Source organism: Lichenostomus cassidix, chromosome 8, assembly GCF_008360975.1.
Source record: "Lichenostomus cassidix isolate B80296 chromosome 8, HeHo_3.0, whole genome shotgun sequence".
In the NCBI taxonomy this organism is placed as follows: Eukaryota; Metazoa; Chordata; class Aves; order Passeriformes; family Meliphagidae; genus Lichenostomus; species Lichenostomus cassidix.
This window is the reverse complement of record NC_139489.1, coordinates 29287792-29311714: the sequence shown is the minus strand read 5'-3', so window position 1 is coordinate 29311714 and position 23923 is coordinate 29287792. Positions and strand designations below refer to the sequence as shown.

The following is a 23923-nucleotide window of genomic DNA, read 5'->3' as shown; positions in this document are numbered from 1 at the left end:
TTCCTCTCCTTCACTGGGGTCTCTCCCATGTGCTGCTGTCCTGTCCCTGGTGTGGCAGTCTCCGTGTCCTGTAGGGACATACCTTCCAAAGCCATGTTCCCCTCTACATTCACCTCTGTGCTGTGGCTAACAGTAATTTGTATTAGGTGTTTTAAGGGGAAAAAACCCTGGAAAAGTCCATAGGTAGCAATTACTGAGTACATCTGGATGAGGAAATTTTCCTTGTTACTTCATGTAACTAGTAGTTGATGACTAGAAACGTCTGCAGGTTTGTAACCCTAATTCCTTTTCAAATGTACCTTTGGGTGTTGTGTAGAGATGTATCCAGGTGTGCTTGTGTGCTCCTTTAAATACCATGCTGACCATGGCTTTGGTGGTTGCATTTCCTTTAAGTATTCCCATTTAAAAAAAATAAATTAATATGGAATCTCTACAAGAAAGTAGAGACAAGCCTTTCAGCAGAAAATATTTCAACAGCCAGTACTGCTGACAGTATAGTCACAATTGTTCTTTTCTCTTCTAGGTGTTAAAATGGGTTGAAGAAGCAGTTCAAGCCTCCAAAGTGCATCTCTTGTCTACAGACCATCTGTCCATGGCTGTAAATGCTTGGCAGATCCCTTTTGATCCCAGTCTGAAGGAAGTTACAGTGTCCTTGAGTGGTCCTTCGCCAGCAATTGAGATTCACAATCCTTTAGGTGAAGTACTTCATACTTTCTTTTGTGATAGTGAGAACAGGGAAGGAAAAATCTCTTCTGATATTTTGTTTTTTTCCCAATATTCCATGTTTTTTTTTAACTTGGAAGAAACCGGAAAACTTCTGTATTCTGTTTACTTCATCTCACCTCCATCTTCTTAGTTACTACTTGTCATTGCATTCCGAATTTTTGGACGCTTTTGCCTTTCATCTATTTATGTATTCACTGAACTATCATTTAAGGGTTGTAGATGATGGTTGGGTTTCATGTGAGGAGAGTTTAACCATGGACTGGGTTTTTTGAACTGTGAGAACATTCAGAACCAAACCTGTCTCCCTTCCCCATCTCCAGCTAAGCAGTGTGTGATGGGGAATACAGTGACAGATTTGGAGCTAATTTGTAATTGAAGCTATTTTGAACAAATCTGTTATTGATTTGCTGATGCCTTAGGAACTTAGAACAGTACTCCAGAAATAAATTCAGATCATACTTCATATTCTCTGAATGACTTTTGCCCAAGGATATAGCTTAAGTTTCAGTATCTTGGAAATATTTTATGCCCAGAATGGGTTCCCTGCATTGTGGTCAGGTCTGTCCTGCACTGAGGCACTCTGTTTACAGGAAAGAGATTTGCTCAGTGACTGTGTTCAGGCTGTGACAGCACAGTCCTGGGTGCAACTGTCAGGCTTAGCTGAAGCTGTGACCCCACTTCTGGTTTCCTTTCTCACAGATCAGCTCCATGCATCTAAATCCACAGTTTCACTGAAATTACTCAAGGCATGTCTAATAAGGCTTTCAAAATGTGGACTGGGACATCCCAGTCTCTACTTCCCCTTTCCCTTTAGTGCTGTGAAAGAGCCAGATGGGTTTTAGGGCTGATGGTTCTTCACGGTCAGCCTTGAGAGAGCAAAATCGCTCTCTAGAGAGTCAATTCTTGCATACAACCACCGACACATAAATGAACATTTTCAATATTCTGTCAAAGAATTACAGGGAGTTTTGGGTATTGTAAGTGTCATTGACTGCTAAGCAGTGAGTAAGTAAAGTATAAGAAATACATTGGTACAAAACAACAATATTGTATTTACTCTCTGTAAATTTTTAAGCAATACTGTGTTTACTCCATCTTGTATTTACTTCCTGTTTCTGTTTCTTCAGGCGAGCAGCTCAGTAAGGGGTCAGGATTGAACGAATTGCTAAACATCCACAACTCTGCGAAGGTAGTAAATGTCAAAGATCCAGAGCCTGGAACGTGGACAATTAAGGTAAAGTTATTGCAGAACTCATCTATGATTGCCCTCTAGCATATAAGGGGATTGTATAGTGATTTACTATGTTATTTATCACAGATGCTCACAGCTGAGTCTGTGTTACACTAAATGTCCTGTGATCTTGTATTTAATATTGTTGTATACCTCTGTGTAGGTAAAGCTGCATGATCCCAGCTTTCCTAAATAGATGTGGAAACAATCCTACTGGTGTAGGTCCCTTCTGACTGAACTATTCTATTGTAACAGTGTAAATACTCTATAGTTATTTTTGGAGAGGAAAGCACCCGGGTGAGGCACTTCATAGGCAGTGCTGATTGGATCCTGCAGTGCACTGTCCCTGCCCTAAGCACTGAAGTGATTTGAAAAGGATCATTAATTCACACACAGCCCTGGCAGAAGCTGTTGATCCTGCTGTAGAACTGCAGCTACAAAAGCATGTTGAGGTCAGCAGCTCTGGGAAGAATTGTTTGAATGTCTGTCTAGGACTGGGGGCTTATCAGACAGAGGGACAGGGACTTTTTATATGGGCAGATAGTGATAGGACAAGAGGGAAAGGTTTCAGACTGCCAGAGGGCAGGGTTAGATGGGATATTGGGAAGGAATCCTTCCCTGTGAGGGTGGGGAGGCCCTGGCACAGAGTGCCCAGAGAAGCTGTGGCTGCCCCTGGATCCCTGCAAGTGTCCAAGGCCAGGTTGGACATTGGGGCTTGGAGTAACCTGGGATAGTGGAAGGTGTGTCTCTGCAAATGGCAGGTTACCCCCTGGGTGGACTTTAAGGTCCCTTCCAATTCCATGATTCTATGACCAAAATTGCTGAAAACCTCCATGGGGAGACAACCTGGTGGGCTGTTAAAAATGAAAAAGGTTTGGGTCCTGCTGGACTTGGTAACATGAGCCACGTTGGGTATGGAGACCTTTTCCTACAGCATTGTTTGCAAGACAGGAATGCATCTGTGACAAATACATGTTTGCTCTTTTGATTATACTTACCCAGTCTGGGAAACACTGATGTGCAGTCTCTGTGATCCATGTTCAACTACAAATAATGAGAAGACACTTGAAGATAATAACTGGAAAACAATTTTTGTGAGGAAAATAATTCCTGGTGTTTCCCTAAGACCTCCAAACATGACAGTGAGAGATGTGTTTATTGTTATTAGTAAATGGTAAAATTTTATAAGTTTATTCTGGCATTAAAACTCACAAATATGCAAAGGTCTGAGTAATTCATAAAGAGAAATGATTTCCCAGTATATTTTTCTATGGATTGTTTACTTGGCTTTAGTCACTGGTTTGGTTTATTTACACAAAGATTTTAAGACTGAAGATTTAAGCTTTATGAAAATTTATTCACACCATAAATTCCTTATTACAGATGCACCAAGCTATAAAAAGAAAACTTTATCACTGAGTTTGTCTAATGAAATTCTAACTGGCAATTAACGCCTGATACCTCGAGTTGTTTGGCACAATTAAATATTTCTTTGTATTGTTAACAGCTGGCTTATAATAAAAAAGCTTTAGTGATGCTATTTCTGAGGTGAAAGACTACCCAAATAGAAGGAAAAATGTTGTTTTAATCAGATAGACATCCATTTATCATTAATGTCTGTCTCATGGCTGTTAGCTATAAGAAGCAACTGTTTAAAATGATACTCACACGCAGCAGTGGCAGAGTGGGTTACTGAGCTGCAGGGTCTTGAGAATGGATCAGGTAAAACTCCAGGGAAAGCTCAGTGGAAGCTTCCATACACCTGAAGGGTGTGGAAGTAGGTGAGGAAGAAAAACTGGGGTTCCTGTGCACCTTTGGCAAATAGCAGTTGACCGTTCTTTCTTTATTTCCGTAGAGTCATAGGAAGTAACTTGTAATTACTTTGATCTAAGATGAAAGAAAGATGTAATTACTTTCTCTAAGATGAAAGACTTGCATCAAAGCAGCTGTACCCTCCAAAACCTCAAGCTCAGGCTGTTCAAGGGTGATGGATGGGTAGGGGTGGTTCTGATTTGTTTTTTGCTGGCTGAAGCAGAATGATACGTTCAGGGGGTGCAGAGTACAGATTAAGGGGGAGAGGTATCTGTGCACCCTCTGCTTTCCAGCCAAGCACTTGGCTGGGGATGAGAAGCACCTTTAATGAACAGACTTTTCTGTTGAGTTCTGATTCACTCACCATTTTCTAGTAGACTTTGTAATGGTCAGGTCCTAACTCCCAGACCACTCCCACTGCAGCCACTGGCATGTGGCAAGGAGTTGTTGGTTTATTGGTGTGATTTACTTCCAGACAAACTGGCTCTCTTTGCTGACACCACAACTTGTAGGGCCCAGGATGTGAAAGCAAAGCTGTATTCAAGGTGCTTTTCCTTACAGCTTTAGCCATGAGGCTCCTCTGTCTGCTGCTGTTAAGGCTTGCTGGAGTCTGTCCCTGAGCTCAGAGGGTGGCTCAGGCTATGTGCAGTCCCTGCAGTGCTGATTCCCTGTGCTGGCTGTTTTGCAGACCTCGAGCAGTGGGAGGCACTCCGTGCGCATCACGGGCCTCAGCACCATCGACTTCCGAGCTGGCTTCTCCAGGAGACCCACCTTAGACTTTAAAAAAACATCTAGCAGGCCAGTGCAAGGTTTGTTCCCACTTTAGTCCATATTAAATAGCTTCTGGCCCCCAAAATCGAGTAGAGCTCTGTGATGAGCTTTGTGATAACTCCAGTGATGCTGTGGGCTGGTTCGGGGGGGGGCTTTGTATCTGAGTGAGAGCAATCCAGATATTTTTAACTATGCTTCAACATTGCAACACTGTTTCTGTTATTTTTGGAGCTTCAGGAAAAGCCCTTGGCCCTAGGGCAAGGTGAGGAGTTAATAAAGAAGCTGCTATTTCAGAAACACCTGTTGGAAATCAGTAATTTAAACTCGCCCCAGCTGGGTCTCCTCACTGCTAATAAGCAGAGCACAGCTCAGCACAATTTAGCCTTTCCCTACTCAGTCTAAGGGCTAGAGCTGAATGCCGTTTTCATGGGGTAGTGGAATTTAATCTTTCATGTTTTAATGATCTGTTTTCTTTAGCACTTAAAATAGCATGTTTCTGTTTTTCTAGGGATTCCTACCTTCGTGCTGCTGAATACCACAGGGATCCTGCTTCCAGCCAGAGTAGACCGACTGGAACTTCTGAGTATTACAGGGGAACTCCTTAAGACATTGCCTGTGAAATACTATCCTGACAGAAAGCCCTATGGACTCTGGAATATTTCTGACTTCATCCCACCAGATGAAGCTTTTTTTGTTAAAATAACAGGCTATGACAAGGATGATTATCTTTTTCAGAGAGTTTCAAGTGTTTCATTTTCTAGTATTACTCCTGGTAAGAGCCTTTACCTTGAATTGCCTGTGCATTTGTTTCATCTTAATCAGTTAAAATTGGGATCTTGTATGTTCTTGTAACTTACTCAACTCAACTTCTGTACTGTTTCCTTCTAAAGTTCTGTCTCTAGTTCATGATGGTCAATATCTACTAAGTGGAGCTTTATCAGAAATTGAGCTTCCTTTTAATAAAAGGAAAAGATAGGATGTGTGTTAGTAGCTGTTAATACACTTTCTGGGGAATGTTTTCTTTCTTCAGATGCCCCCAAAGTTACAATGCCCATGAAGACTCCAGGATATTATTTACAGCCAGGCTCTGTCCCTTGCCATGTTGAAAGCTTGATACCTTTTACTCAACGTTTTACTAAAAATGGAGTAAAACTGGGAGTGGATCAGTTCTTCAAGTAAGTAGTGGCCTTTTTTCACAATGCTGCTTTATTTCCTGTTTAGAGCTTATGATTTCTATTCTTATTTACTGCTATGTGCTGCTCACATCATGCTACTTCCATTCTGTAATTTCTGGTGCTGTTCATCAGGGAGGCTGTATTTTATGGAGATATTGATAGTTTTTGTATATAGAGAAGGGTGAGCCCTCTGTACATGTGATGGGATTTGTAAGGTTCTTGTCAAAATTCCCCTCTGATGTGTGCTCTGAAATTATGATAAACTGGGTCTAAAGGTCTAGAAGGTTTTGATTTGTATTTTTAAAAGTCATGCAGAATTGGTGACTAGCTTTGTTTCTGAAACACACCCCTCACTCTGGCCCCAGTGATACATAGATGACTGTGCATACATTAATTTGACTTTAATGCCCTTCGTGGATGCCCTAGAAGTATGTCTTGTGACCCAACCAAGAAATTTTCATCTTCAGAAAATCTCTCAAAATAGGGCACTTTATGTGGGATATATCAGAAGGCTTTTCAGATTTCTGTATAGAAAAGGGACTGTGTACTCTATAGAGTGAGAGAAGAATAATAAAAAAAATCAGAAATTAGTTAAAATACTCATAAAGTGCCCCTTTTAATTCAGTTTGTTAAAACCAAAAGGGAAGTGTGTGTGCCCTAGCAAACATAGCCTCCTGTACAGCCCGAAGCACCTCAGGAGCAGACTGAAGACTGAATTCTGCATTCATTCGCGAGCAGCTACAGAGTACCCAAGTAAAGCCATCCTGAAGCTCTCAGGTGCACTGCTGGCAGTGGGAAATGCTGCAGCTTTGCTGTGGTTGGGGTTTTAACAAGATGCCCCTGACATGTAGTCAGCCCTGGCACAGCACACACTTGGGCTGCTCCGTAACATTTTCCCACACTTGTCCTTGTTCTTCACACATCCAACACTGCCGATTTGGCTGCATTTTTCATTTTCCTGTTACAGAGCAGATGAATGAACACATCGTGCAAGTCAATTTAACAAAACATTTCCCAAGCCAAATATTGTTGGTCACAGTTAAATAGGATCTTAATTCAGCTTGGCTTGTTTGCCTCTTACTGGTAGTGAAGTTCCAGGCAGGGTTTGTCCAGCTTATTAGTTCAGTGCAGATTTGAGCTCCGTTATTCCTCTGCATTGATTCAAGTTTTGTTTTGGTGTCAAGATGTCTTTATTTGATTGTTTTAATATTTATTTTAAAACTTAAATGGTTTACGAGTTGAATATTGTATTTCTATATACAGTTGTCTTTGTGAAAATACCCTTGGAATGACTACAGGTTAGGGATTCATGAGGAGAACAGACTTTAAAATTCATTTTTGGTTTTTTTTTACTTTGGTTCCAGAGGTACTATCAACTGCAATAATAATTCCTAATTTTAAATGAGTAATGTAATGTTGGGAAAAAGAGATTTCTGTAAAATTTTAACAGTACTGTTTTTCTACATTTCTGCATCCTGTGGCAGTGTAGTCAGACAATTTAGATTTTGCTTAAAATCCCAGTGCATTTTTGATAGCCTGATAAACGAGGTCAAGAGCAGTAGTTGAGCGCCTCATTCCAGTGGGGAATCAGTGGGAACTGAGCACTAGTGTCTTTACAGTCCATTCTGTATCATAAATACCAGATCCCACCAATCCTGCAGAGATCAGAACTAGGAAAAATAAGGTGTGAAATTCTGACAAGAAAGGCGATTCATGTATTTAAGCAAAATAACAATTATAAGAATTTAAAAAATCAGGCATAATCAACTGATATTTGTGGTTGCTATTCCAGTCTAATAAACCATGCAGAATATATCCTTCCAAACCATGTGCTAAAAAGTGAAATTACAGGTATAATTTCTCCCTGTGAGCTACAGGCTGCTGCTGGTGAGTTCCCAGCTGGGAACAGGGTCTGGAGCAGTGTGGTTGGGGTGTCCAGGAGATGGGGTCAGACACAGCCTGAGCACCACCGTGCTCTCTGCAGTGACTGAGAACTGGGGGTCATCTGAGCTTTGGAGTTTCAATGTTTGTAGTTCCTTGGCTGCCCAGACAAACAGCCCAATCAGCAGATGCATGTACAGTAAAATTAATCAGGTAAGTAATGGTGGTGCTGGAAGGTGCTGAGTTATCCCATGACATGTGCTGTGACTTGCGTGCAGTTGCAGCTCATCACCCAGTACCCCCAAGGGGAGCAGATGCCCTGAGCTGTGTGTTAATCACTGCTGTCAGTGCTGGTTTGATTTTTTTAATTTCTTTTTAACAGCCCACTGCAGGTCTTTGTTTTGCCAAGCTGTTCCATCCTGAACATTTCCCTTTGTGCTTCTGTTCTCAAGGCTTCCATGTTTGACATCTGCTGTATAGCACAAGTCAGGAAGGAAGTGGAACAGGATTGCCTAACATCACTTTTAACATACTTTCCGTGAAATAGAGTAGTTTCTCCCTCACTATTTGGAAGAAACACCACCTTATTCTTTAGTACTGGCAGTTGCTGCCATGTCCATGTGCCAGCGTTGCACTGGGAAATGTCATAGATTTGATGTATGATATATTAGGTTATCTAGAGTAAGTATGAAGTAAGAGGGAACAAGTAGGAAGCCGTTTGAGGTCACCATACACTGTTTTCATTTGCTGTATAGTTGGATTGTCTGTCTCATGGTGCTACAGCATTGAACTTCCATGCATATTCCAAGCCTCTTGTTCCTTCTGTATCCTTTAAGGGCTGATAAATCAATCTATTCAGACAAACAAAGGGGTCATTAATGTAGTGTTTTCCTGTAATGTGGCAATGACTTGCCAGAGCTCTCACAGATATTTTGGTGCTTATCAGTTTTGTTTATGTGCCATAGCAACAGGCCATTGGGACACTGCAGAACCACTGGTTTGCTCATTTATGCTGTCCTCTGTGTGTCTGTAGCACCAAGAGTTTATAAAATGTGGTTTTGAATCCTGAGAAACTGAGAATGTTTGTTTTGAAGCACATGTAACAAGCCTATGTAGCTACACTTTTATTCCCTTCTTGCTTTCTCATTGTGTGTAACACCAGCATGGTGTCACTGCCCAGCAGACTTGGCTTTGCTGGGATCTAGAGAAAACCTGCAGTGGTGGTCTGGATTTCTGTACCTGTTTGGGAAGCTCAGGTGGGAGGATGAGCCCTTGTTACCTTTACTAGTAAGAATCGTGGGTTTGATACCACATGCTGGCTCTGCACAGAAATTTGTTGGTTTCAAGAAAGGTGTCTTCTGAGCTGGTAAACATGAAAGAGCATGAGCAGCTGGGGGAATACAAAAATGCTGGCAGTATCTGTGTACAAATAAGCTGGCAGCGTATATGTGGCCTTTGGGTACTGTGTGACAACTGTTGACTTGTTAAAGGTTTTTTTTTTTGATGTGCAGACAGGACATTCTGCAAAATCTTATTAGAGAACATTATCCATAAAGCAACATCCAGTATGATTTGTCACAGGGTCTGTCTTGCCTCTTAATGATTGTGAAACTCTCCTATGTCTGCAGTCAGGAAACCAAGCTGGTGTAGTTCTTGGTTCCTTGAGGGATTCAGTGAGTGCCCTTTTCTCCTGCAGAGAATCATCCAGCATGAGCTGGGACATTGCCCAGGTGTCTGTGTCTGACGAGGGCTTTTACGAGTGCACGGCCACCAGCACTGCGGGGACAGGACGTGCACAGACATTCCTGGATGTGTCAGGTGGGTCCCAGCCACCTTTCTGGGTGATTGACTTGGGCTGGAACATCTAAGACAGCACTTGAGGCCAATAAAATACATTCCCAGTTTTAAGTATATTTTTAATTACTGTGTTTTTTCCTCAGCCATATTCACAAGTGAGCCGACGTTTCTTCAGCAAACCTGTTTTAAACATCAAAGTTGGTTGGGTTTTAGTTCCCACTATCAATTGGAATTGCAGAATAGATCTGACCTGTAGAGCCCAAAACTGAAATATCAGATTTCAATTGATCTTATTTTTATTTCACTTTGTAGCAATTATATATTTTGCTTAAATGTATGTATGTGTTACCTGTGTATGTATGTTATATGTGTATGTACAAGGAAGTACAAAAGTTGTGTTCAAATTTCTGCTTTTTTAAAAAACAAAATTCAGTAAATTGGGAAGTTGGAAATCTCATCTATTACCTTGAATTTCTTAAAAGGGGTTACAAAAATGATGAAGTGAAATGAATGAGGTAAAAATAGGGCTAATCACAAAGATAATTTTGAATAAACAGTAGGCTTATTTCTGTCTGTGGGTGGATGGATGAAAACCCTGCCCACGCTAGAGCAAATCTTGTCAATATTTCATGGTTGCAGTGCAGTCAGAGTGAAAGGGAAAAATAATTTCTGGTTTGTAACCAAAATCCATCATATATGTAGCCTTGCGTTGGTGCTGGTTGGATAGGAGTCCTGCAGCAGTGAAAGCTGGTGCTGGTGAACTGGAAAAACACTGGAGCAGTTAATTTTCTGTGACAGGGAGGATGGGAGAGCTCAGAACAACATTTTCAACTCAGGGTTTCATTTAATGTCTTGAAATTAAAGTTGTCTTGTCTATGTCCTGCAGTAGCTACTGCAGGTAAATTAACCTGGGTTATTAATCACAGAACCAAAACAATTCAGGCTGGAGGGACCTTTGGAAGTCACCTAGTTTAACTCAAAGATAATAAACTTCCAAGCTTGATTATGTTTTTCAGGAACTTGTCCAATCAGTCTTTGAATGTCCCTAAGGGTGGAGATTTCACAAGTTCATGGGCAGCCTTCAGTGCTTAACTACTCCCACTAGGAAAATATTTTGTATGTTGGTCAAAATTTCCCCTGCTGCATGTTATGAACAAAGGCTCTCATCCTTTTTTTTTCTTCTCCTGTGCCCTGAGAAGTCTCTGATTGTGTATTCCCTAAAACAAAGCCCCTCTGGAGCTGAAGAGAGTGGCTCTTTAGCCCTTCACCTTCCCTTTTCCAGGCAAAGATGTTCCTTTCATTGCATTATGGGCAAATTCAAAGAAACCAGTGTGATATCATTGATTTTATGCAGGGCAAAGTTTGTAGAGAAACAGCTCTCTTGGATCAAGGGGTAAATTTGAGGAGAGGAACATCCCTTTCCTTCACACATATTAGTGAGTAGAGTAGAACAGTAACATCTGTGCTTATCCGAATTCGAGTGCACTAGTTTTTATTTTGACCACAAAAATCCTTCAAGCAGGAAGGATATTTCCAGATGCTTGTTTCAAACCGTGGCTTGGAGGGCAAGAAATCGTGTCCATAAAGATTCTTCTTATCAAAGAGAATCCTGACCTTTTTCTTGTGATGTTGGTAGCACTTGAAAGTCAAGAGTAATAAGGGGGAAAATCCTGTATCCCCTCATTTACAGAGCATGAGAGATGGCCTGGGACTGAGTCACTGTGTAAACATGAGCAATTTGTTCTGTTTGGAGCCCTGCAGAGGATTAATGGGAAGGAGTTGCTTTGAAATCCTTGTGTACAAATATTTGCAAGAAAATTACTTGAAATTTCTTCTTGAAACAAAGTAAACAATCTTTTCAAGCGTTCTTGGTTTACCCAGCTGACAGACAATGTATCACAGATAATCCATTCTGGCGACTGCTGTGTGAAAGGTATTGGAGCTGTGCCAACGTTTTCTCTTTTCACAGAAGGCAAACACTTGAGTTTGACTTTGTTGTACTGCTATTAAATCTTTAAAAAGTCAAATGGCTCGTTAGCTTGTGCAGCACCTTAACTGAAGGGCCAGTAAAGTGCTGGGGAATGGCTGTGTGTCAGCACTGCTGTGGGAAGAGGCTGGAGTGATCCAAAATGTGTTGTCCCACTAGACTGGCAGTCAAAAGATGGGGATTCCAGTCCTGCACTGGCCTCATCTCTCTCTTTCCTGAGTTTAAGCATTAGGAATTCTGTGGAAAGCATTAGAAGGGTTGTTGTTTCTCCCAAACACTCCAAAACTAGGAGTACAGGGGAGAAACTCCATTCAGTTAGCAAGTGTAGCTTTCCCTGACTCTGCTCTGCATGGGTTAAAGTCCATGGATTTGGCAATGGGGGTGATTGCTGTGTTTGTAGGGAGGCAGAGCTGCACACCCAGCACACAGTGCTGTGCTGGGATTCAGTATGGGGCTTGTGAACCTCATCTGAGACCCCCCAGGAGACCTCGAGGAGGGGGATTTATGGCTGGCTCTGAGTTTAGGAGTAACTTTAACCCTTCAGAAATACAGATTATTTTACTTATTTTATTTTATTCCCTGTTATTCTTGCTTTTCTTAGGGTAGTTGTGTTTTAGTGTGTACTGATAAAGACTTGGTCTTGCTCTTACAGCGGTCTCATTTCTGCACAAGCATCCCTCTCAAAGTATTATTTATTGCAGAGTTTTCTTTGTTCTGGAGAAAACCAAATAGAATATATATAATATTTTTAATGGGAATGCATAAGGTCATACATAATTTATTTTCTTTCTTGAAACGTTGCGTCCTTGATCAGTGATATCTCAAGGAGGAGCAGGATGATTGCTGCTATTTTAAGCATCTGTGGTTTCAAAGTTTAATTTTGGTAGAAAATGATTGCATCTGCTTTGTTCTAGGAGTGTGATAGAAGTGTACAGATTAGTAGGATGAAAAGAAGATAACAACAAATACTGGGAGTTAAAACAGAAACTATGTACAGGAAAAGATAATGAAATTCCCAGAGATTTGAGTGGAAGTGAGAATTGAAGGATGTTGTACGTAGCTGCTGTCTAGAGCAGCTCCAGCCTAGGAATTCCTCCTGCCTGGCTGCTCAAGCTCATCCCATGTACCCAGGGACACCTGGTGTGGGGCAGCACAGGGCTGCCCGAGGTCACTGTGGGCTCCAGGAGCTGGGGCTGGGACCCCAGACCCACAGGGTCATTGCCACTGGCCCAGGGTCACTGCTCTGACTGCAGCAGCTGGCACCCAGTCCACTCACACCAGTCCCCACAGCAGCTGGCACTTAGTACTTTCAGAGATACAGAGGAGGGACAGGGACTGAGGTGACCCAGAGAAAGTTAAAGAAGGGATTTACTAATGAGAGAGAACTAGCTGTGCAGATCAGGCCAGGGCGGGGGGCAGACAGGGCACTGACTGCTGGTGCTTTCCAGGGAAGGCCCCTCTTATACCCCTTCCTGCCTATTCGTCCCCTTTCTCCTCTCTGATTCACTTCCTTGCATATTCCTTGATGAGTTTGCCAGCTGCCTCTCATTCCCACCACTGCAGGGAGCCCAGGTTAGTCCTCACGAGCTGCACAGCTGTGTGCAGCAATGCTGGTAACTTTGGGTGCCCTTCAATCAGCATGAGGAAGAGTGGCTGTTGGCATTGTGTGTGTCTGTCTGTCAGTCAGTCAGTCAGGGCTGTCTGCATTCTGTGTTTATTACCTCCCCTTTTCTTACCCTATTTGATGAGTGTCTTAATCAAATAAGGGCACAGATTCCCTCTCCTTCCACATTCTCTTATTGAATCCGTCATGGCAAGAACTCACTAATGGTGCTAACACTAATGGTGTTAACTTGGTTCCATTGTTGCTGTTAGCAGAACTTCCCAGTAACATGTTTTCTTTCATATACAACCTGTGAAAATCTAGTGCACAGCTCAGATGCCATCAGGTGGGGTCACACCTGGGGCAGAGATCAAACTCAGGGGCCTATGGTGGTCCTGTCTCCCTCCTGTTGCTGTGACACGAATCCCTTGTTGGCTGTGCTCAAAGAACACAGAGCTGCCTCTTCTCATGGAGGATGTGATTTTTCATCCTACAGGATGTGGTAGTTTGGAGCTAGACCAGGTGTGTCTGTGTGATGTGAGCTCCTACCATGTAGCTTAGTGTCTGGGAAATGAAGCTGCTGCCCTGTTTGTGGCTTCAGAATGGGAAATGAAACCAAGTATTAAACCTGAATTATTACATAACTCAGTTCATTAAATTTAATGTTAAACCCGTAAGCTATTAGATACATAATTAAATACTAAAATATTACAATTATTTTAATACTGTGGTGTTCTTGAAGCTGTGTATCAAGACTGCATGGTGCTGAAAGGTTGCCCCACGTGTGTGTCTCACGCCTGTGTTCTGTGTCCCCGCAGAGCCCCCGCCCGTGCTGCAGGTGCCTGCCAACGTGACGGTGCTGCCTGGGGCTGTGGCCGTGCTGAGCTGCCTGGTGCTGAGCGCAGGGCGCTACAACCTGACGTGGCAGTGGCACGGGCGCGACGCGCGCCTGCTGGACCCGCTCAGGGTCAGGGTGCTGGCCAACCTGTCCCTGGAGGTGAGGCCAGTCCGGCTGTTGGACGCGGGCAGCTACAGCTGCATCGCCACCGGCGAGGGCGGCAGCACCAGCGCTTCCGTCTTCCTCACCGTGCAAGGTAACCGCGGGGACACCACAGCCTGCTGGGCATGGCTCCTGTTGGAGCACGCTGTCCTCACATGTTGCACAGGCCCATCCTTGCAAGTGTCCAGGGCTGGACGGGGCTTGGAGCAACCTGGGATAGTGGAAAGTGTCCCTGCCCATGGCAGGGGGTGGTACAAGAAGCGTTTTAATGTCCTCTCCAGCCCAAACTGTTCTGTGATTCCATGAAAAATCAGAACTAAGAAAGACAGCATGAGTGAGACCAAGCAAATCTAGGTTCAGGCTGTTGCTGCATACCAGGAACAAATTTAGAAAAAAATAAATGTATAAATATAGTAATTGGTATTGGAGCAAATACTTTTAAAACTTTGAAGTACTGCAGGGTTTTTTTTTTCTATTTGTCTTGATTGTGTGGAGGTTTGAACCTTGGTTCTTTGCTGCCTTGGTTCTTTGTTGCTCTATGGGTGAGGAGAGACAGAACTGAAAATCTTGTAGAAAGGAAACAATTCTGTCACTTGTAGGTGATTCTGGCAAGATTTCTGCTTGTGGATGCTCCTGGGTCATGTTCTGTGCAGAGGGGGTACCTTCATTAATTGAGTATGCTGCTGTAATTCAAGTACTTTGCTAGTGCTGATGGAAAACTTAGAATTATGGAAAAATGGAATAGCTTTACATAAGGTGCTCCAAAGCAGAGGTCGAAATTGGAGTTATAACACTTCTTAATGAGATTTAGTATTTCTTATATTGGTTATCAAGGTGGAATAAGTAGGTGTGCAATCAGTTATGTAGGACCTAGCACAAAACACAGCAGAATGAAGTGGGTTTTTTCATTGTCTGTTTGAATTACTCTTAGGTTGCTACAGCAGAGTTATAACTTAATTTCTAACTAACTTAGAGCTCTCTAACTTAAATTTCTAACAAAGCTGAAAGGAAAAAGGGTAATGAAAAAAACTCAATGCCATGCATTTGGAAAACCTAGTTTTAAATTGTACAGAATTTTTCCATCAAGCCATTCATCAAAGGCATCAAGAGAAGTGCATTTCTCCCTTGTTCATCTCTTCCTGGGATTTAGATTTTCCTCCTGTAGCTCAGCTAGGAACTTTAACACAATGGCCGAATTGCTTCTGGCTGTTTTTTCTAATAAAGCTAAAGAAATTTTACTGCTGCTACAGCAGAATATTGACTTTCAAATCACTTATATATGTGAAATGATTATATGAAATAGTTGGGAATTACATTTTGACTGGTACTGGTAGTGCAAACAGCTTTCAAACATGTCTGGGAGAACCCTCTTGGGCAGTTCAGACAGCCTTAGCTGAGAGTCTGAGTTGTGTTTTCTTTATTTCTGGTGAAGGATGCTTAGAACAGAATAAATATGTAGGAAACACTAAGCTGCAGTACTTTTTTTTGTTTGGAAAAAGTATTACTGCCAACCTTCCCAGTGTCTGCATGCAGGAGCTGAATGGTATCTGAAGGGTTTGCATGCTCTGTTACTTGTGATCATTTTATTTTGCCCTGACAAAATTATTTCTGTCAGACTTCTGGGGGTACTCAGTGTGTGATTGCCATGTACAACTTGTGGTGCTTGTTAGGGCCTGGAGTAGTTTTCAAAAACCAGTTTTTATTTGGCAGCAAAGAGTAAAGAGTGGCCAGATGTAAGAGCTAAAGCTCTATGGGCTTGTCATTATTAACATGCCGAAGAGGGAAACTTGAAGTCTTGTTAATTGATGGAGATGGGTCCATGCTTTGTGTAGTTGTGAGTAATTCAGAACATCAAATTAAATTCATCCTGAAGCCCTTTATTATTGTTGGACCAGCTCCATGTAGATCTCTGAATTTTAGATCATAAGAGAATAAACACTGCTTTCATCCCCATTTTCTCTCTGTGGGGGGAGTTAAGGCAGAGAACAAATGCTGGTGGCTCTAAAAATAACCCAGCATCTGCTTTCCCTGCTGCAATGGGTTGTAGTAAGCCCTTGTTTTGAAAGCATCGGGTTTGATGCTGCTGTTTCTGAAAGGGAACATTCTTGAGACCCCTGTGCCAGCAGCTGTGCAAATACAGCCTGGAATCTTCATGAGGCTGACTGTGCCCCAGTTGTGTGCTCTGTGCTCAGAACGCCCTGTCCCCAGCCACACTGTGCCCCACAACAGAGACACAGGTAGGGGATGGCCCTGTGTGAAACCTGGCCCTCTGTGGGCTGGGGTTGCTGCCCAGAGCCCTCTGGACGGTCCTGGAATGCAGTTTGATAAATCCCAAGAAGTATTGATGCTCATGGAGTGATAGGACTGACTCAAAGAATGTGCTCAAATTTGGAACTGGGAAATGGTGGCTACTTAGTGTGAGTTGGTCAAGTCCTACCATTGCATTGGTCTTGTATGGAAACATAAATGAATTTCTGAGGGGATTCCATACTTTTTCAGGTGCCTAGATGAGCATATTGCAGCTGTGTGAGGCTGGAGATTGGCTAGGAGTGTGAAACGTTGGTGATCCTATGTATTTTTCAATGTTTTTCACAGATGATTGAAATTCCATGAACATTCAAACATTTTCTTTCTGGTTTTGTTACAGCCTTGTAGGTGAAATAAGAGTTTGCTATTTGCATATTTGTGAGGTTCAATTAATATGACATATTGTGGTAGCTTGATGTTTTGTTTGTGGTATTTTCATATTTTCATATATATAAGTAATATTGATTTGGTGGGGAAATGTAGAAATTTAGGCGTTTCTTTTTTTTAATTGAAACAGTGTGCATGCTGCAGAGGTCAGTTTGTGGTGGCTTCTTCTGTTTCTTCCCCTCCAAGAATTTCAACTACACCATTAAACCCCAGAAATTTGGGTGATAAGTGTGTTTTTGTGGTAATCTTGGTTTTTCATGTGTTGTGGTGTAAGCCGGAGCAGACAAGGAAGGGATTATCTTGATTATTGCAACTTTCTTTTCACTGCACAACACAGCTGTGTGGTGTGGAGGGACTTTTCCAGCATTGGCTTGTGTTTCGGTTGGGATTAGTAGAGATGTTTTTAGTTAATAATCTGGGCATGTGATGAATTCCAGCACTGGGTTGATGGGAGTGAAATCAGCATCCTGCTCAGGTGTATCTCTTTATCTGAATGTATAGGTGGAATAAAATCATACCTGCTGTAGTTACTGTTCTGTCCATACCATGGTGGGTTTCCTTCACCTTATTTAAAAATGTTCAAGTGCCTGTCTGGTATCACCATCACAGCTGAAAGGCATTTTCAGCAGCTGCTTGCAGGGTGCACTGCTAATCAATGCAGTGACCAGCCACACCTGCACGAAATAAGCTGATTTATTATGTGTTCCACCTGCCCACAGGAGAAATAAGTCTGTCTGCCTTCGGGCACTGGAGAGGTATCACTGCTGTAGTAAGAGTTGTGTAAGTGCTGTTTGGCCGAGCCCGGGGGTGACAGGAGTGCTGTCCTGCCCTCTGAACAGCTGCCTGAGATGTGCAGTGGGGGAAAGTGGGTCCCAGTGCTGCCTGGGGGAACTGCTGGACTGCTAGGGGCACTTCCCAGTCCCCAGAACTTGAAATCCAGTTGAAAATTAAAAAAAAAAAAAGCCCGGGAGACAGTGTGGGCAACTTGGCTCAACAAAGCAATGCTGATACTCAGGTACATAGCAGGCAGGAGCAGAAGCCAGGTCTGGATGAACACAGTAGGGTTTTCAGCATGAATGTACTAGATCTGGAAGAATTCCAGGGAAGAGACTGCCCAGATAGATGAAAGGAAAATTACCTCCTTGGCAAGACTCTGAATTTTCTCTGCTCTTTTCTCTGAAAAGATACAATTCAGAAATAAATACCCTGCTCTTTCAGATCTCTCTCTAACTGATGGTGTGAATGTTGTTCACTTGGATCTGTGGATACACACTGTGATAATGGGCAGAGGGGAACTGGTTACACTGCCCTGAGAAAACAGGGCAGGGAATAAAACTGAAGTATTATTGTTTCAGTTGCTATTTGAAATTTGAAGTTAAAGAATGAAAAGAAATTTAAATTAAGGAATGAAAAACAGTTTTGGGCATTCTGTGCTTCTCTCTAGGCTGTTCTTTGGAGCTGTCTGAGATATAGAGCAACTGGTCTGGTGGAAGGTGTCCTTGCACATGGCATGGAGTGGAGTAAATAATCTTTAAGGTCCCTTCCAATCCAAACCATTCTGGGATTCTGGGATTTTCCTTTACTTGCAGGATCTCAGTGACCCTCTGCAGAGTGCCAGGACAAGGGATGCTGCAGGACAGCACACCCTGCCTTGGCAGGGTGTAGAGGGGATTGGGAAGGGGATCACTGGGAATTTGGTAGCTAAGTAAGGCAACTGGCAAGTGAATGAGGCAAGATCATGTCTGAAGATGATATTCCTTTTTAATTAGGTTCACTTAGTTGATGCCAAAAGAACAGATGAATGTGACTGTCTGATTGATGCTGAAGGCTTCTTTTTGTTTATCCCTCTTGAATGTTTTGGTCTGTCTTTATGCTGTAAAATTCTGTTCTCAGCTTGCTGTCCAAACAGGAGCCTTTCTCACAGCTTTTGTGTTTATGTGCGATTTTTCTTCTGTACTTCTTTCAATTGGCTTGTAAATAAAAGCGTAAAATTGAATTGAATATTATTTAATGGAATCCTAGAATGGACCATAAAGCCCATCTTATTCCATGGGCAGGGACACCTTCCTCTATCCGAGGTTGATCCAAGCCCTGTCCAGCCTGGCCTTGGACACTTGCAGGGATCCAGGGGCAGCCACAGCTTCTCTGGGCACCCTGTGCCAGGGCCTCCCCACCCTCACAGGGAAGGATTCCTTCCCAATATCCCATCTATCCCTGCCCTCTGGCAGTGGGAAGCCATTCCCTGTGTCCTGTCCTTGTCCAAAGTCCCTCTCCAGCTCTCCTGGACCCCTTTAGGCACTGGAAGGAGCTCTGAGGTCTCCCTGGAACCTTCTGTTCTCCAGGTGAACACTCCCAGCTCTCCCAGCCTGGCTCCAGAGCAGAGGGGCTCCAGCCCTCGGAGCATCTCCATGGCCTCCTCAGATTTGCTCCAGCAGCTCCATGTCCTCCTGCTATTGGAGGCCCAGAGCTGAAGGCAGCTCTGCAGTTGGGGTCTCTTGAGAAGCTTTACACATGGTCTGTATTGTTTAAAAGGTTTCATTCTGCAGCGTGGGATGAGATGGGCACTGTAAGGAGCTTGTGCTTCCCCTTTTATCTCCAGTTCTTCACTTCTGAGATAGAGGGAACAAAGCAAAAGAAATTAAATGGACTTGACCTACAAGAAAGCCCCTCTGTGTGCCTGCCTGCCCGGTCCCTGGCATTTGGGAAAGAAAACAAAATGGTTTAATTGGTGGCAAATGGGGCCTCACTGATTTTAGTCAATATCTTGATTATTACGGCTGTGTATGTTGACTTTTTTCTGAAAATTTTTTTACAAATATAACACAAATGAAAATTTCTTTCATCTTCTGCTCACCTGATAATATCATATGTGAAAATACTGGCATGGACCAGGGGGTGTTGCCAAAGCATGATATGTAATTGCCGTCAGAGCCAATTTCCTGATCCCAACAATAGAGGAGACCTGCCTCTGACCAGAGCATGCAGAATACCCCCAGCATCTCTTGGCAGGATTTCAAACCAAATAAAAAGCTGAGCCAGTTGTGCACATTGTGAATCACTCTGGGACAGTTGTGTAATGTGGAGCTATTTCTGGTCCCTTCCTGCCCTCTTGTATCTGGGTTTAGTCCTGGTACTTCTGGAACTATGGCTCTGCCCTGCTCTGCTGCCTTTCCGCAGGATGCTTCAGAGCTGTTATACAATGTGGGATGGACTTCTCTGCACCCTGCAGTTTTTATTAAATTTACAAGTGAATAATTAATGAACTTGGGGAAGGTTAATGGACATAGTTTTAAGAAAGGAAATGATAAGGCATTAAATGCATTTGTGTTTATGATTTTGCAACTGTGTGCAAATTGGCTGCAGTTTATTACTGAATTTTCCCTTCCTTGGTAGTGTAGCAGTGTGGCTTTTATATATTGTTACAGATCTAGGAATCCTTTAGAAGCTCACATGTTTAGTTAATGCCTCAAAACAGAGGCCTCACATCCTGGCAATCACATTTCTGCTCCCCTGAGCTCCCCAGGTGCCATGCTGGAACAGCGTGCTCCTCCAAACATGACATTCCTTTTCAAAGGAGAGGCTTATGTGCTTAACAGTGGCATGCAGGTAAGGTTGCCTGAGACACCAACAGCTGTGAGTTGTCATGGAACTCAAACACAAAACATGGTGCACTTATGTCCAGGACTTGTGTTCTGGTGGTACAACTCTATGTCAGGACTAATATTTTCCACTGGAGCCTTGCTCTCCTGTTCAGCAATATGTACTGCAGAACAGATTATTCCATAGTTACGGTGTTTGTGGGATGCCCTGCCTTGCAGCTGTCATGAGGTGTAATTAGTCCTTATCAGCAAGTGAGCTTGGACCTGCAGAAGCACAGACATGCTGGGCCAGCAAAGTGGCTCAGCTGATAATGCCCACAGACTTGCCAACCTGTATTTTGCAAACTTATGCTACTCCTGATAAAACTTTCCCTGTAAGAGGGAAAGAGATCTGCTGTCCTTTTCTCTGGTCTTAATTTGCTGTTTAAGCATTTGAAAAACCATTTAATAACTCATTATCTCACTTCCTGACAGTCACTAATCCCCCTCCCCGTACTGAGGTCATAGGGAGGAAGATTGTTTTCTGAGATTTGTGTTTTAATGCCATATGCTCTAAAACCTGCTGCCTGAACCCAACCCTGTCCCTGCCCTGCAAGGAGGCAGAATTTCCCTTGGCTCTGTCCTAGGAGCAGCACAGTCTTCTGCAGGGAGATTCTCCTTCCAGGCTGGAACACTGTGGTTTTTATTGAGCAGCTTTTTAAGCAAATGGTGTTTTGAACACAGGACTTGGACAGTAATCTTCCTCCTAGCAATGGTAAGGAAAAGAGTATGGTATTAATTCCTCCAGGAAGGGATGTGAAGTAGTGCTGTGTTTCTGTATATGACAGAGGTACCTCTGGGTTCCATACATTCAGCCTCTTGGACTCTCATGAATGGGAGAGTTGGGCTCAGGCTTTTGTCCTGTGGTTTGTCTTGGAATAAGCAGCCACAGGGGAATTCATATCAATACAGACAGTGATGAACAAAAGGCAAAGCTCCAAAGGTGAACATTGGTACTAATTTCATAGCAGCCAGTTTCACATCTCAACTAATTTTATCCATGAATGTGGATGTTCTTCTTGCTGCTGTCAGACAAACACAGAAAGTATCTGTTGCCAAAGTGAACTGCTTTTGTGGTTGTTTTTCACTGAGGAAATCTTGACTAAGGATTATGGAATCTCATCTCAGAATGGTTTGTGCTGGAGACACCATAAAGCCCATCCTGTCCAACCTCTGCCATGGGCCAGGACACCTTCCACCATCCCAGGCTGCTCCAAGCTCCAATGTCCAGCCTGGTCTTGGACACTTCCAGGGATCCAGGGCAGCCACAGCTTCTCTGGGTTAAAAATGAGTGAGTTCTATTGAGTTCACCAATTGCTTTTCTGGTGAAAACACCCCTGAAATCCATAACGTCCTTTGCAGTTTTCAACACTACAGATTCACTTCTCTTCCACATGCATGTCTGCATGTATGTTGTGTCTTTCATTCTTTTTCCTCAGGTTACATGCTGCTAATTGACCCACATGAAGGTTTGTGGGCTTTAGTGTTCAGTAGTCTGAATAAATTTTGCAGAATCACAGAATGGTTTGGGTTGGATGGGACCTTAAAGCTCATTTTGTACTAACTCCTGCCATGGGCAGGGACAGCTTCCAGGTTGCTCACTGTCTAATGTTTGTCAAAATTGGTTCTGTTGCTGCTTTTTTAACCCCATCTCAAGGAGGCCAATGCCTGAATCCTGTTACAGAGGTGGTTCGTGCTGAGGATTTTGTCTGGTGTGCCAGAGGAAGCAAGTAGGCTCAGACCTTCACTGGGTTGCTTTCTCACCATGGAGCTATTTGAAAATGGGAATGTAATGTAACCTGTGTTTTCTAAACAGGCATTTTTGATTGCTGTTGTTGATTCCTTTTGGTAGAACCTCCGAAGCTTGTCATTTCACCCAAGAACCAGACTTTTACAGAAGGCTCAGAAGTGTCTATCAGGTGTTCTGCCACAGGTTATCCAAAGCCAACAGTTGTGTGGACACACAATGAAATGTTTATCATTGGCTCAAGCAGGTAGGACTTAGAGTTGTCTCCAGTTACTTTAATATCATATATGAGAAAGAAGGTTTGAATAGTGCCAAAATATTCTACTACTTCCACAGGAGTCTGTGAGTTTTGGAAATAGTGCCTCAACCTTTACTTCTGTAACTCTTTAATTGCAATTACATCCTCTCTAGCGGAGAAATAGTTTAGTTCTCCCAAGGGTTTTTTTTTTTCAAGATTAATTTAAATATTTTTCACAAAATGTAGTGCTAGATATAATAGTACTAATAGTGTTCATCATGAGGAAAAAAACCCCAGAAATACCTGTTTATAAACCATCTGCTCATGCTGCTGTGGCTGCCTGGAGTGTGGATACAACCATTGCTCTTTCTAATCATTTTGGTTGATCCCCTGTGTTTTCCCAGGTACAGAATGACCCCAGAAGGCACCTTAATCATAAGAAAGGCAATTCCCAAAGATGCAGGAATTTATGGTTGTTTGGCAAGTAATTCAGCTGGGACAGAGAAACAGACATCCACCCTCACATACATTGGTAAGTGAGAGAAACAACGCAGTGAAATTAAAAAAAGAAACTGATTCATTGTCAGGGAGGAGGAGCTGTTAAAAGGAGTAGGGCTGTGCAGAACATACTAGTAGAAATTTCAGAAACCTCAGAAAAGATGTTGAACAGCTCACAAATGTCCCTTTTCTGTTCAAACCTGAGTGGCATTGTTAAGTTGGTATTTGAGGCTTGATGCTGTTTCTAAGGTTAAAGAAAAACCCTAAAATTGGGTCTTACTGTGAGATAGACTTGGAAACCTGGGTAGGTCTTTGGAAAAAGACCTGTGTTTCTGTATGTAGATACAATGTTATTATATTGATAGGAGAGTATTAAACTGTCTGATGACCAATCTCTGACTGGAGGAGGAGAATGACTCTTCATATTTTCACTCTTTGCACAGTGAAACTTTTCTGATTTTTGTCCTTAAATTTCCTGTACATTCTGCATAGCATTTAGGTGCTCTGGACCAGACTTTTCCATATTTCCCAGTGTTTATCTTCTACTTTTAAGTCTGTTTGACTTCTAATGCAAACAGTCTTCCGTATAACAAGAGAAAATTAGAGTCTTTCATGATTTGTATCGTAAAAATTATGTAAGCTTTGGTTGAAGAGCGCATTTTTTCTGTCTTGTTTCTTTTCAGAGGGCCCAACGTTGACCATAGTTCATAGTGAAATTCTGGTTGGCCTTGGAGACACGACTGTTATGGAGTGTAAAACAACTGGAATCCCACCCCCCCAAATGAAATGGTTTAAAGGTGTGCACATTGCTTGGTGACTGCATCATTTCTTTACCAGCAATATTTAGAACAATGATCTGGAAGTGACTTAATTTTTCTCAAGAGCTTTATGTTGTATTCAACCAGTGACAGACCTGTGAAATTCTCTAAATCTGGAAGAAATGACATTGACCTCTAGGGCATAAATTCCTGCTTCAAATTAAATATGGTGAATTAACACATTGCAGCGTAATTAATAATAATAGTAAAACAAACCTGAGCCTCTTGCCTGCTTGAATAAGATTCATTCTTCTGTCAGAAAATGCTTGGCTATAAGCTACAAAAATCGAAAAGCATTTTTCTATAT

General features: G+C 42.6%; 1 protein-coding gene across 1 annotated transcript in view; it reads left to right on the top strand.

Moving 5' to 3' along the window:
* The window catches only part of HMCN1 (hemicentin 1), a 167435-nt gene that overhangs the window by 42885 nt on the left and 100627 nt on the right, over nucleotides 1-23923 (top strand). The window contains exons 5-14 of the mRNA XM_085068685.1: nucleotides 524-695; nucleotides 1854-1960; nucleotides 4458-4578; nucleotides 5049-5312; nucleotides 5571-5715; nucleotides 9293-9414; nucleotides 13802-14077; nucleotides 22168-22309; nucleotides 22705-22832; nucleotides 23482-23595. Of these exons, the coding sequence (XP_084924811.1) occupies nucleotides 524-695; nucleotides 1854-1960; nucleotides 4458-4578; nucleotides 5049-5312; nucleotides 5571-5715; nucleotides 9293-9414; nucleotides 13802-14077; nucleotides 22168-22309; nucleotides 22705-22832; nucleotides 23482-23595 (1591 nt within the window). The remainder of the gene's footprint in view (nucleotides 1-523; nucleotides 696-1853; nucleotides 1961-4457; nucleotides 4579-5048; nucleotides 5313-5570; nucleotides 5716-9292; nucleotides 9415-13801; nucleotides 14078-22167; nucleotides 22310-22704; nucleotides 22833-23481; nucleotides 23596-23923) is intronic.